General features: G+C 48.0%; 1 protein-coding gene across 4 annotated transcripts in view; it reads right to left on the reverse strand.

Annotated features, from left to right (window-relative positions):
• Nucleotides 1–9,210, reverse strand: part of SSH1 (slingshot protein phosphatase 1) — a 45,700-nt gene extending 36,490 nt beyond the window's left edge. For 2 of the 4 annotated variants that reach the window (XR_003399524.1, XM_026859640.1), the window contains exons 1-6: nucleotides 8,944–9,092; nucleotides 6,079–6,182; nucleotides 4,328–4,392; nucleotides 3,569–3,690; nucleotides 1,326–1,394; nucleotides 845–910 (exon numbers count right to left, since the gene is read on the reverse strand). Coding sequence is in view for 3 of the 4 variants with exons in the window: in XM_026859640.1 (XP_026715441.1) it covers nucleotides 845–910; nucleotides 1,326–1,394; nucleotides 3,569–3,690; nucleotides 4,328–4,392; nucleotides 6,079–6,182; nucleotides 8,944–9,029 (512 nt within the window). In the remaining variant the exon portion in view is untranslated. Of the gene's footprint in view, nucleotides 1–844; nucleotides 911–1,325; nucleotides 1,395–3,568; nucleotides 3,691–4,327; nucleotides 4,393–6,078; nucleotides 6,183–7,661; nucleotides 8,184–8,943; nucleotides 9,093–9,121 lie in introns of those variants that run through there. The other 2 variants (XM_026859641.1, XM_026859642.1) reach the window with 2 other exon arrangements.
• Nucleotides 9,211–11,873: the final 2,663 nt, after the last annotated feature.

The following is an 11,873-nucleotide window of genomic DNA, read 5'->3' on the forward strand; positions in this document are numbered from 1 at the left end:
TTTTAAGGCTCTGCTCCGAAGATGTCATTCTACTGAACGCATTAACCACATCTAAGGTTGCCAACAGGAGGGGCCGAGTTCAAAAATGACAGGAACAAGAGTTTCATTTGTTTCTGCACCAAATCATCCCTAGCACGACATCCTTCTCTACATCTGTATCTTTTCCCCATCAGACGCCACAAGGACAGGGATCTCTCGAGGCTCCAGCAGGAGCCAGCAAACTGCCCAGGCCAAGAGAGACGCGTTTGTTCCGCGCGGGGCTGGGTAACAGCCTCTTCAAGGAGGAATTTGCTGGCACCGCCGCTGCTGATTCAGCCACCTCTGTTTCAGTGTTTTGGAATCCCTGCACATGGGAGGGGTGACAGGAGCTGAAAGGTGAACAGGCACCCGGGGCGGCACGGAAAGTTTCCGTGCGGCAGAAGCCCCAGGCTGGCCCCAGGAAGGAGGCAGAACACGGGGAATGCCATCAGATTGGCAGCGGGTCCCGAGACTCCTCCTTCAGCCAGCTCGGAAAATATGCACAGAGAGGAAAGACTGGGTTTGCAGCCTGATGAAGTCAAGTTGGTCTTTCTCATATTTATTCATCCCACCAGTGCCACTTCCCTTATTACTGCAGAGCACATGGCAGCTCCCAGCTGAAGCAGAAGATCCTGGTTTCGGATCAATATTCTTCCAGCCCCTTTATGGCAGCCCTGCTACCTGCTGACACAGGGAAGCGGCATCTCTGCAGCATCTCACCAAATACCAGCTATGGAGAATGCTAAAACGCACTTCGTTTATTTGGGTTTAATTTATTCACAGGAATGACAGCCTCTTTCTCAATACAGCTAATTAACACACATACCACATGGCTTGCACCGACACTGGCTTGAAGATGTGCATTCTCCCTGCAGTGCTCACACTGAAGCCACTAATAGAGAAAAAAAGAAAAAACCCACTCAGAAACTGCTCCTCTCTGTATCACAAGCTGCACTCTACAAAGAGCTACTGCGAGGCAGCTCTAGGGGCACTCACAGTCAAAAAGAATCAGGGATGAGCATTTGTATCCCCCATTTTCCAACATCCTCCCAAATCAGAATGGGAAGCAGACACCCTTCCCAGCGTGGGCCACCAGGAATGGGAGCTCTGAGGACACTCACTGGGTATCACAGGTTCCACCCAGCAGCTGGAGGGCAGCAAGACAAAACCTCGCTGTCTGAATAAGAGGAGTGCAGCCATGAATCCAAAATTGAAACTTCATTTGCAAGGTGATGGAGAATCTCTCCTAGAGCAGCCCTCAAGTAGGGAAGGACATTCACATTTATCCTTTTAATGTGGTTTCTTACCCATCACCGTCGAGATGGATTTTAGTATCACTCCACAGACGAAGAACCATTCCTATAGTGCAGCTTTTACTGGAAGAGAGATTGTTATACGGGATGTTAAATATAGGCCACAATGCGGTCACGCCAATATCCTAAATTATTAATACTCTTTAATTTTTAAAATCCTCAAGTCTTGCTCTAGTAATTCCTAGTAATGTCTTGGGCTATCAAATGCATAACGCACAAGGAGACCGGCAGCTGAAGTCTAAAGGTCTGCTCTGACATTAACATGCCGACTGCTCTGCAGGGCTGGGGAAACGTCACAGAAGCAAGAATCCGAATCACCAGCTCTTCTCTCCCTCTCAAAGCCTGCCAGAGCGCCCCGCAGTCTTCGCCCCCGCATCTTCCTGCTCTCTCAACCCTCGTGAGCTCAGCGCGAGGCGGTTCCCCACGAGGACGCACGAGCAGATCACGCTGATGTGGCTGCAGAGGTGCAGCTCGCTAAAGCGGGGCTGAAAACAAGTCCTGGTAGGTGGCAGAGCAGCCGCCTGCCCCTTCCAAAGAGCACCCGAGGGGCCTTTCTGCGTGTTCGATTTTCACTTCATCACTCTGGCTGGTAGAAAAGACAAAAAGTGGCTTTTATGAGTTTACCTAACCCAAAAGAACACTTCCATTTCAGAGAGGCAATCTGGCAGGAAAACCCTACTATAATGGAAGCCAGTAATGTTCAACTAATAAATTATTAAACTACTGAGATATTAAAGTTTTAAAGGAAATTGGGATGCATACAGCAACAGCCAGTTAGCAAAGAACTCGGGTTTTGTTTTGTTCTTTTCCTCTCTTTTTTAAGCCTTCAGCTGCTTTCCACAGCAGATCAAAGGATCTGACAGGCCAGTTTGAACACACATGTGGACAATGTGCACTTTAGAGCTTTGCGAGAAAAAATGTTTTTTATTAAACACATGTAAAAGGAATAAAACCCACAAGAGCGCCCAACTAGTCAAACTGTCAGCAGTCAGAACACTTACAGCTCAGCAGTGACATTTCAGCCCCAACACAGAGCCATGGAGTCACTGACAGAGCTGCTAATGCCAACTGACTTCTTTATGCGTGAGACTTACCATGAGTTAACAAAAAACTTTTGACTTTCAGAGGAGACAGTAACTGAACTGGCAGCTCACCTTATGGTTAGAATGGATTTGTCGTAACTTTTCCATCTTTCCTCTCGTCTCACATCAATAATCACCAGGAGCAAATTGCTGCCAGGCTGTTTCAGATGTGAAGGTGACAGAGCCAGCATTCACTGCTGTTGCACACTAAGTGTGCCACGAGGAAACGCTCCCTCGGACTTTCCCCCGTTACACCCCCAGCAGTTCGTTTATCAGCGATACAAGAGGCAGCATCGAGGCCAGTGACAATCATCGTACTCGGAAGGCACGGCTACAAGCTTCCCTGCATGTCTCTCTGCAGCACAAAAAGCTCCCCCCTTCCACTTAGAGCACTGGAGACAACCACGAAGTTTTCCAAAAAAGAAAACAAAAAGTCACGCTGGCTGCGCCAGCACACCATGGCAGCCTGCTAAATCATCGGGGGACAGAAACAACAGTCTGGAAGCTCGGACTTCTAACTCCAGCCCTGCCAATCCAGCCCTGTCTCTCTGAGCCAAAAGCTTTTCTGCCTTGGTTTACTCACCTAGAACCGGAATAACGCGAGAGGGTCTGCGATAGCAAAATATTTTATTTGCCTTTCAAAATATTACGTGCTCTTATCAGTTAGATAAAAGAAACAGCTCATTACTGACACATTTGTTTGTTGGTTTTGGAGGTACTTTTGCAGTATTGTTTTTTGATGTTAGTTGGCAGCTAAGCTGCTCCCTCCCCCCAAAACCCAGCTCCATTGCATCATACCATCAACAGATTTGAAGTCTGGTGATAGAATAAGTTCCAGTTTTGCAAATGTGTCTGCAAGAGCGTTTTGTCGTGAGCGGACAGCAAGCTACCACAGGTGAGGTAGACGCCACAGCCCTACAGGTGAATTACACGTGGACGCTTTGCTCACAGCTGCCCAGAGATCCCAAGGAGACCAAAACCTTTCTGGAACAAAAATCACCCCCGTAACTGGTCAGAAAACTCACACATGTCCTTTCTCTTGCTAGAATTTGCAGATACATGTAAACCAAGTGCTTGGGGACAGTTTGGTGTTGACAGGCTTTCCAGAGAACCCAGCCTGCCCGATTTCTAAGCCCAGCCTTGCCTCAGACATACCTCTCCTTGCTGGAAAAATCCACGCCCAGCAGAATATTCTCCTCTGTGTCCTGTCGTCCACTGCTGTATACAACCACCATGTACCGGACTCGGTCTGTCCACACGCTTTCCAAACGGACAGCCTAGAAAAAGGTCATCAAGCTCTGCAAACTAGCTTTTGGACAGTTGTCTTCCATTGCTGCCTAGTATTTATTTTTTAAAGTAATTGTGCCCAAAAGCTTTATTTAGCTGCAGTATGAAAGACAGAGGGGGAGATGGCCCATCCTCCAGCAAGGCCAGCTGCCAGTTTGACTTGGCATCGGGTTGGGAGCAGGTCAGCAGAGATCACCTGCCCCAGCTTGGACCAAATACTACAAAATGTAACCTGAAGATTCTATCTAATCTGAAGATTTCTTTAAAAGAAAGCTCAGTCTCATTTGGATGCAACTTCAAGACCGACTTAAGGGCATCCATCAGCATCAGCAAGTTCCTGTCCCTTCTCCTGTATATTGTCAGCTGACTGGAAAATTAAATCTAACAAAACACACTTCAGAGAGATCAGTTGCCTGACCCAACTCATTACCTGGATGTAAGGACCAGGGCAAAAGGCGTGGACAGGAAAACGCAGGAGAGCTGGCAACCAGCACAGAGTTAAGCTGACTCCTAAACCTAGGATTTGCCAATCTTTTTCATGAACCTCTACAGGTCTGTTTCAAACACCTCCAACAGAAAGGAGAGGGGGGAAAAAAAAAAAAAAAAAAAAAAAGCATCTTTTCTTACTAGTTTGATCCTATCCTCACAGCGAAGGAGGTTGATCATCACCTGGAGGTGCTGGGGCAAATCACCTGCAGAGAAAGCAGAGAAATAATCAGAAAGGGTCTCACTTGCTGCGCTAAGAATGGGCAGAGCCTTGACCTTTCATGAAACTGGATGTGTCTAAGTCAAAAAATACCATTTCGGGGAGGCCAATTAACGCTGCTGTCCCAGAGAACGGTAACAGAAGTGAGCTGCTTGGGTGGCCACCGGCTGGCTGGGTGAGAACGCGACCTTACGGCATTTGGAAGGTACCAAATAAATTGAGACCACCTGTGACTGGCTCAAACGATGACACTGCCTGTTACAGCACCTCAGAGAAGACAAAGATATGGGCACTGAGGACAGGGGAGGAAGAGGCAGAAGGAACGACTGATTGGAAAAAAAAAAAAAAAGGAGAAAAGAAAAAAAACTTTGGCTTGTTTGGGTGATGGATCCCTTCTTATCTCAAAGTGCTGCCCCTGCAACAAGTCCCCTGGGCTCTAGAGCGGTGGGTACATTTCTGTCTGGTGAAAACAAGTGAAAGGAACAACCGATCTACAAGAAAACAAAAACAAGTTCACATCTAATAACTGGGTAATGCACTCATAACTTTCCATACAAGATAAAATTCCTTCCGTAGGATGTTTGTTGGGTATACGAAATTGCTGACAATTAAAGAAACCCAAAGCCGAGCTTGGCATTCAAACACCCTCTTTGTGCTTGGAGTGTTTACTAAGCAGCAGACACACAGTACCACACTGTGCCTTTCCCACGTGCTCCTGCTCTCAGAGTGCCCCGATGATCTTATTTCTTCTTTCCCAGTAATCACTTACTCCCAAACTGTCAAAGACAGAAGGCATAAAGACATGGGGTAAGGAGAATCCACCTTCCTGAACCCCCTTGGCTGCTTATCGATCCTCACATACGCTCACCATACAACTCCCTGCTGCTTCTTCCCACCAGTTTGGCACACTGGAAGGGACTGGGGGAAGAAGGACAGTCTGTTCTTTAACCGTGTTGAACTCTCACAGGCCAAATCGTGATGAGTTAACTGAAAAGGGGATTTTCCTGAAACCAGGCAAGGAGATATAAGGGGCTAAGAAATGTACATCTATCCAGAGACCCAAATGCTTTTAAAACGTTCCTCACTCTTACCAGCAGCATCAAACCAACCCAGCAACAGGTATTTCAAAAGAACAAATGCTCTCAGCTGGCACCAGAAGTCCCAAGCTTCAGACTACTGGAGGCTGGGAGAGCACTTGGAGAAACGTCCCTGCCGTGCTGCATCGGGACCTCGATCGCTACAGGAGGTGCTAGAGCCCTGTGACTCAGCCCACCCCGTTTTCCTCCCCACAGGCCAAAGGGCAAAGATCAAATCACTGAAGCACAAGGGACATTCCTTCATCTGCGGGAAACAGGGCGACACGTTCAGCAGAGCCCTCCTGGCTCAGCAGGCTTCCCTGCCGAAAGAGCGCCAGGGTGTCTGCAGAGAAATTTCTGCTCCAGTTACAGTTCTGAGATAACGACAAAAATTTAAACAAAGACTCAATAATCCTACGTTCCCATTCGAAGCAGGTGGGCTGCTAAACCTGGTTTTACCCAGCAGGTTGTCCAAGGCCCACTATGACAATCAGAGGAGTCATCCACCCACCCACGGGTGCTATTAACCTGCACGGACGGGATGAGCAGCAAAGCAAGAGGGAAAAAGAATTTCAGTAGGTGATTTCATCTACTACCTGCATGTTTGTGAGGATGCTGGAGACTTCGCTGGCCCTGGGAGCTGTTTCCTTGTTGTAAGAAAAGGGCTGCACCTTTCACCATGAAAAAGCTCTCGCTTAGGCTGGAAAACAAATGACAGAGGAAGTCAACTGGAAAGAAATATCAGCAAAAGGCGTGCTCAGGTGTGTACGCCTAGGAAAGGAAGGGCTTCCCCTCACTAAAACGTAGCAGGACTTTGCCATGAGAAGCTGTTCCCAGGGTCTGGTCCTGCCACTTGCACAGCACGGCTGCAGGATTATTCATGGATTATTCATGTGTCATTTCCCACCAACGCTTTATTACTTGACCACTGCAGGAGATACTTGCCTGAGCTGTCATGGGCTGAAAAGGACTATCGTTTGATTATCAAATTCTGCAATTAAAAAAAACGTAGAGGGTAAGACTTTTTACAGGCTTAGACCTGTAAAATGACTGAAGATGAGAATCTGAGTCAATCAGTTCCTACCGATTTCAGTTCTTGAGATTTCTTTGGAATGCAAAAACGAGAACACGCAACCATGAACGCTCTGTAGATTTAAAGAGGAAGGGAGGGCAGATGAAACCTGCACATCACAAGAGAAAGGAAACTGCACTGAAACCTCAGGGGAAAAAAAAAAACAAACCAAAAACCAACCGACACAATAGCATAGATTTTGCTTTGCTCTGGCTAGATACAGCCATCCTGGAAAACACCACTGATAAGGCAGCAGGTCGCAGTATGTGCAGATACGTAACGGTATTTCCACAGAGTCGAAGGACACGGAGGCCCCAGAACGTAACCAGGGAGAAGGCTGAACAAAATCAGTAGTTACAGCAAGCACCAGCACGAGGCTAATTACACGGTACCGTAAGGCACTCGCGGGCGTTTTAGAAACAGACTTGGACATAAGCAGTAAAGTTCACATTTCCCACGAGGCTGAAAATCAACATCTACTAAGCTACCTTTTAGTTGGCCGCAGTAACTGCTTACACTGCATTTCCTACACCGCGCAAAACATCACAAGAGACATTCCTTGTTACAAAGCCCAATTTTCTGCCGCCCTACACTTCCAAACATAGATCATCATTAATTACTGTCTGCTCTCTACTAAATATAAATGCTCCATTACGAGATTGTGCTACACGGGAGTTACTTATGCTACAGAAAATGATCCCACAGGAGTTACTACTCCCAGCACTCATCTGTTCTGTACTTTATCTGGGGTCTTTGAGCAGAAGCGAGCACTAATGCTCCGTTCTACCGTAGTGTTTTTGTCAAGACAGACATAAATTTCGTGTCAGCTTTTGCTGCAAGTTCAGCTTTTCCCTTCTCTGAGAACACAGCCAAAGTTCCCAGGCAAAGCTTTCTCATTTTTCAACTGAATCTTCAAGGTGCAAAATTCTCGGAGAGACCTGGATCAGGTTTAAATTGGAGATCTCAGCCGCCTTTAAGTGAACTAAAGTTTTCACCAAAGTTCCAGGCTCCACAAGTCATAGATCAATAAAATGCCATCAGGACAACTGCACTCTAATTAAAACAAGCTTTTCTCCATTGACACTCCCGCAGCATTCCAGCACTCACCACCACTCGCTTCTAGCAAGTTGTGTCAGAGCAGGAGCCGCGCAGAGTTCCCAGAGTTGTGACCCGAAGCGCCGGCTCCGCTCCGCCTGGCACACGCGCTAACGGCGACAACTGCCGCAAACGGGAATTCGCTTCATCCCGTAAGCAAGCCAGGAAGAGTCTTGTTTCCTTCACACACCAGATCTCACAGGAAAGCAGTAAAAAAGGCCAGGAGCTACCCAAAAGCAGTGACGCCGACACAATGTATAGGACATTCGGCTACATACCGGCTTTACGCGCACTCGTCTGCTTTTTCGGCAAGAGGAAGGGAACGGTTTGGTAACACACGAGGAGATAATTCACAGTACTCCTGGGCCCAAGAATTTTGAGAAATATTTCTTTGGGAAAGTCAAAAAATATCCCAAAGGATATTCTTTTACCCCTAATAAAGTACTGACTGGGATTTCTACAGCAGGGAGAACCTTGGAAGAGCCAGAGCTTCTTCCCAAAGGCATCGGCAACTCCTGCTCTGATCGTCCATCTTGCCCGATGTTCTCCTCTCTTGCAGTCAGGAAATCTTTTACAATAAAGCAGAATATTCCCAGTTGCAGGCAAGTAAGAAATCTGCGCTGCAGGAGCAGAGAGAGATTGAAGGAAAAGGACAACCCACATCGCAACATTTTTGTCACCGTGGATCCATCTGCATGGAAATGAACCGGAAAGCAAAGCCAAAGAACCTGTTGAAAGCACGATTTCGTTTTTAATTTTAATGTTTATTCCCTAAACTGCATCCTAACCTTACAAAGCCCAGCGTGCCGTGACTCAGACTGTACCCCCCCCCAGCACTACCCGTGCTCCCCCATTTCCACACAGGCTCCCGTTTCCGTACGGCCAGCACGGTGCCATACAGAGGTAACGCAGCCAAGCGCCTCCGAGAAAGCTCCTGTTTTACACCACACTGAAACAGCAACATTACCCAAGACCGTCCCTTATCTCCGCTCTAGGAACTCTCTTTGCTCTCAGCCGCTTCATAAAACTGCTCTAAAAGACAGCTACCGAAATACAAGTGAGAAAAAGGCAAGGCACAATATCCCAACCCAGTTTTAAAAACCCCTTTTAAATCTTTGCAGTTCCAGTAAACAACTAAAACTCCAGCCTTAGTTAAAAAAAAAAAAATCTCCTACAGAACAGAAAAATCCTATCATTAAAGAACATCCCCCAACTTTTGACCCTCGTCACCAGTGATAAATGCCCTGGTAAGCAGCATTTGTTAGCAGCATAAAAACGAGTGGCTTATACATACTAATTTGGACTGGTTTTCTTTGAACAGCAGAAGCATTGTGCCGGCCCAAGCGTCAGACAGAAGTCAGTAAATTCGAAAAGATTCATAACTAGCTGTAAAACTCACATCCTTTTGCTTCTAAACCCATTTAAAAACAAAAAAAAAAAAAAAAAAAAAAAAAAAAAAAGAAAAGGTCGACCGTATATTCTGTGCGGAGCAGAGAAATCGCGTCTGTTGATGCTACCCAGGAACTGGATGACTTTTACAGAACACTCTGTCTTCCACTGATATCCTGGCTTGAAAAAGCACTTGTCCTAACATATCCTGATGAAAGAGGGCCATTCAGGAGGGGAAAAAACCAGCTGAGGCTCGTCTAATCATCTCCCTCCTCCAGACTTGTTTGTTTGTTTGCTTCCTCCCGCATGCTCTGAAGGCAAGGCAGCGCCTATCAGCAGCTCGTCGCTGGGCGCAGTCCATATTCCCTGGGACAGGACTAGATGAAAAGCATCGTATCAACTAATGCCTGTTTGTTCCTTTGTGATTAAAACCCCGCGTGTCACCGCTGTAACACAGATATGACAAAGGCATTAGCTGTCAAATTAAAATGCTTCTTCACTTACTGTACAGCCACCGCGGTTTGATTTTCAGCGTGAGTCACGAGTTACTGAGCTACTACTGAACAAGACGGTCCTTCAGGTGGTTTGGTATTTATTTGTTAGTGCCTGGCTATAATCAAATCTTGTTGCCCCCTAATTCTTTCTCTAGGCTTAAACCAGAACGCCACGCTCTCGTTTCACCAGTACTAACCAGGGGGAGAAGCAGCTTTCTGTTCAATTTTCACCCGGCCCCACTGGCACGCACAACAGAAACCACCCGTTCCCTGGATGCCAGGAATCCTGCCCAGCGCAGCTACTTCACTTCAGGCTCTCAAATAAACGCAGAGCCCACGAGTTTTGTCACAGCCCCAGGACCCTGGTGCTCCAGTACAGCTGCAGCCCCGTCCTCCTTCCACTCCATGACCTCTGCTTACCAAACTGATGGCATTAACCCCCTAAGGGAGGTGAAACCTCTGCTTACAAGCATCTGGGAAATGCCAAGAGCGGCAGCGGGAGGGTGCAGACAGCTACGGTGCTTTGCTGTCCCTAAAGCTGGGGCCCAGAGGGGTGGCACCCAGGGGCAGGAGAGGAGCGTCTCTTGCTTCACCGTCCCTTGCTCCATCCGTTGGCTCCACGCCGCTCAACTTGAAAAGGAAATATTTCTTCCCCTTTGGGAAAGCTCCAGAAGAGCATGGCTGCAACACACATCAATTACATTTCGGGTTGCTTAAGAACACAATAGGCATTGCCTTTTAATCGTTACAAAATGCTGTCCCCCGGGGTCCACAAATGCCAACGGGCAATCTGTTGAAAACACTGGGGTTTGGGACAAGAGACAGAGCTGCTCGCGTTACTGGACGGACAGAGGGAGCTGGAAGCCAGCTGCCCGTCACAGAACAGTTTGCCCTAAGCAGTTTGCTTTGCCATTGTGGCTCAGGCTATGGTGTGTCCCATGAAGAAACCCCGGTTATCTGAATTCCCTGTTTTAATAGGAAATCTCACATAAGACGTAATCATCTTGCAGGACACAAGAAAACCATTAATATATCTTATGACTACATAACTCATCTCAAAATAAATAGCCATACACAGAAGTTAGCAGAGAGAAAACCACTTTTGCTGGGAAGACACAGCCAAGCCTGAGGTGGATTCAGCAGTCTCTCGCTAGTCTAAGAATTAAAAAATAGTACCTGGCTGAAGGAGGCAGAACACAGAAACATCGGAGTCTGTGTCTGTGCGGGTACCCCTGCTGCTCCCAGAACTGCGGGATGCCCAAGGCGCCTGGCTTCCCACCACACCCGCAACCACCCTGGGGACTTCTGGAGCCGTGAGTGAACTCCTTACCTCTGCTCTGACACTGATCCCAACCGCCAGGCCCGTTTCGTGCGAGCGCCGCTCGGATCTGCTTTTAGCGGGGAACAGGAGCAGACTGCCACCCTGCCCGGCTTCGCCCCACATTCTCCTCGGGGATGCGAGAGCCAGAGGCAGGGCTGAGGGCAGGGAGCTCAGGGGGCAGAGGGGAGCTGCTCCTCACACAGGCTGTCCCCACCGTCACCCCAGCACCGAGGCACGTACACCTGACGGCTCTCAAAGCTTGCCTTAGCTAACGTTTGGGGTTGGCCTCTACGCTGAAGTTATCCCTCCCCTCTCCCAAAGATACAATATTCCAAATGTCCTTTCAAGATATCTACCCCCACCTGAAGCTGTCTCTGTTTCTATTTAACCTTTCACCTCGAGCAGCTCTCTCACTGCTGCTTGCCGGGTGCTTGTGCAGCTCGAGCGCCGAGCTCCACGTGCCAGAAAAGCCTGGGCACAGGGCTCCCATCACGCTCTCCGGGCACTAAATCTCTGTCAAATTAAATTTCTTAATTTCCCCCTCACTAATGGAACAAAACGAACGCGTGGCGCGGGGGCAGAGAAGGTCACCTATCCATCAGGGTTGAGCTGGAGTGCTCGGGGGCCAGCGATGGCCTCCGGGCTCATCTGACAGCCCAGACGTGCTGGAGCAGGAGCACCCCCTCACCCCGGCATCCATCAACGCCACGGTCAGGAGCCGGCACGCTCGTCCTGCCCTTCCTACCCACCACATGCAGACCAGCAGCCAGGTCTGGGTTTTAGGAAAAAAAAAAAAAAAAAAAAGCAGTATTTGCTTCTTTCAAAATTGGTCACAATTTTAAAAAGGCACAAACACGGTAGTGCCTCCCGGTTTCTTGGGTTTTACGGCACCTTCTGCTCAAAATGTTTCCAAACTGATAAGGTGAGGAAAAAACAGGCCTCCCAAGCGCCACAAAATTAAACACGCTTCCCTTTTCCACAGGCCCCTTGATAAGGAGGAAAAGAACTGATTATTATTTT

The sequence above is a fragment of the Athene cunicularia genome (genome assembly GCF_003259725.1).
Source record: "Athene cunicularia isolate RWA chromosome 15 unlocalized genomic scaffold, athCun1 chr15_part1, whole genome shotgun sequence".
NCBI lineage: Eukaryota > Metazoa > Chordata > Aves > Strigiformes > Strigidae > Athene > Athene cunicularia.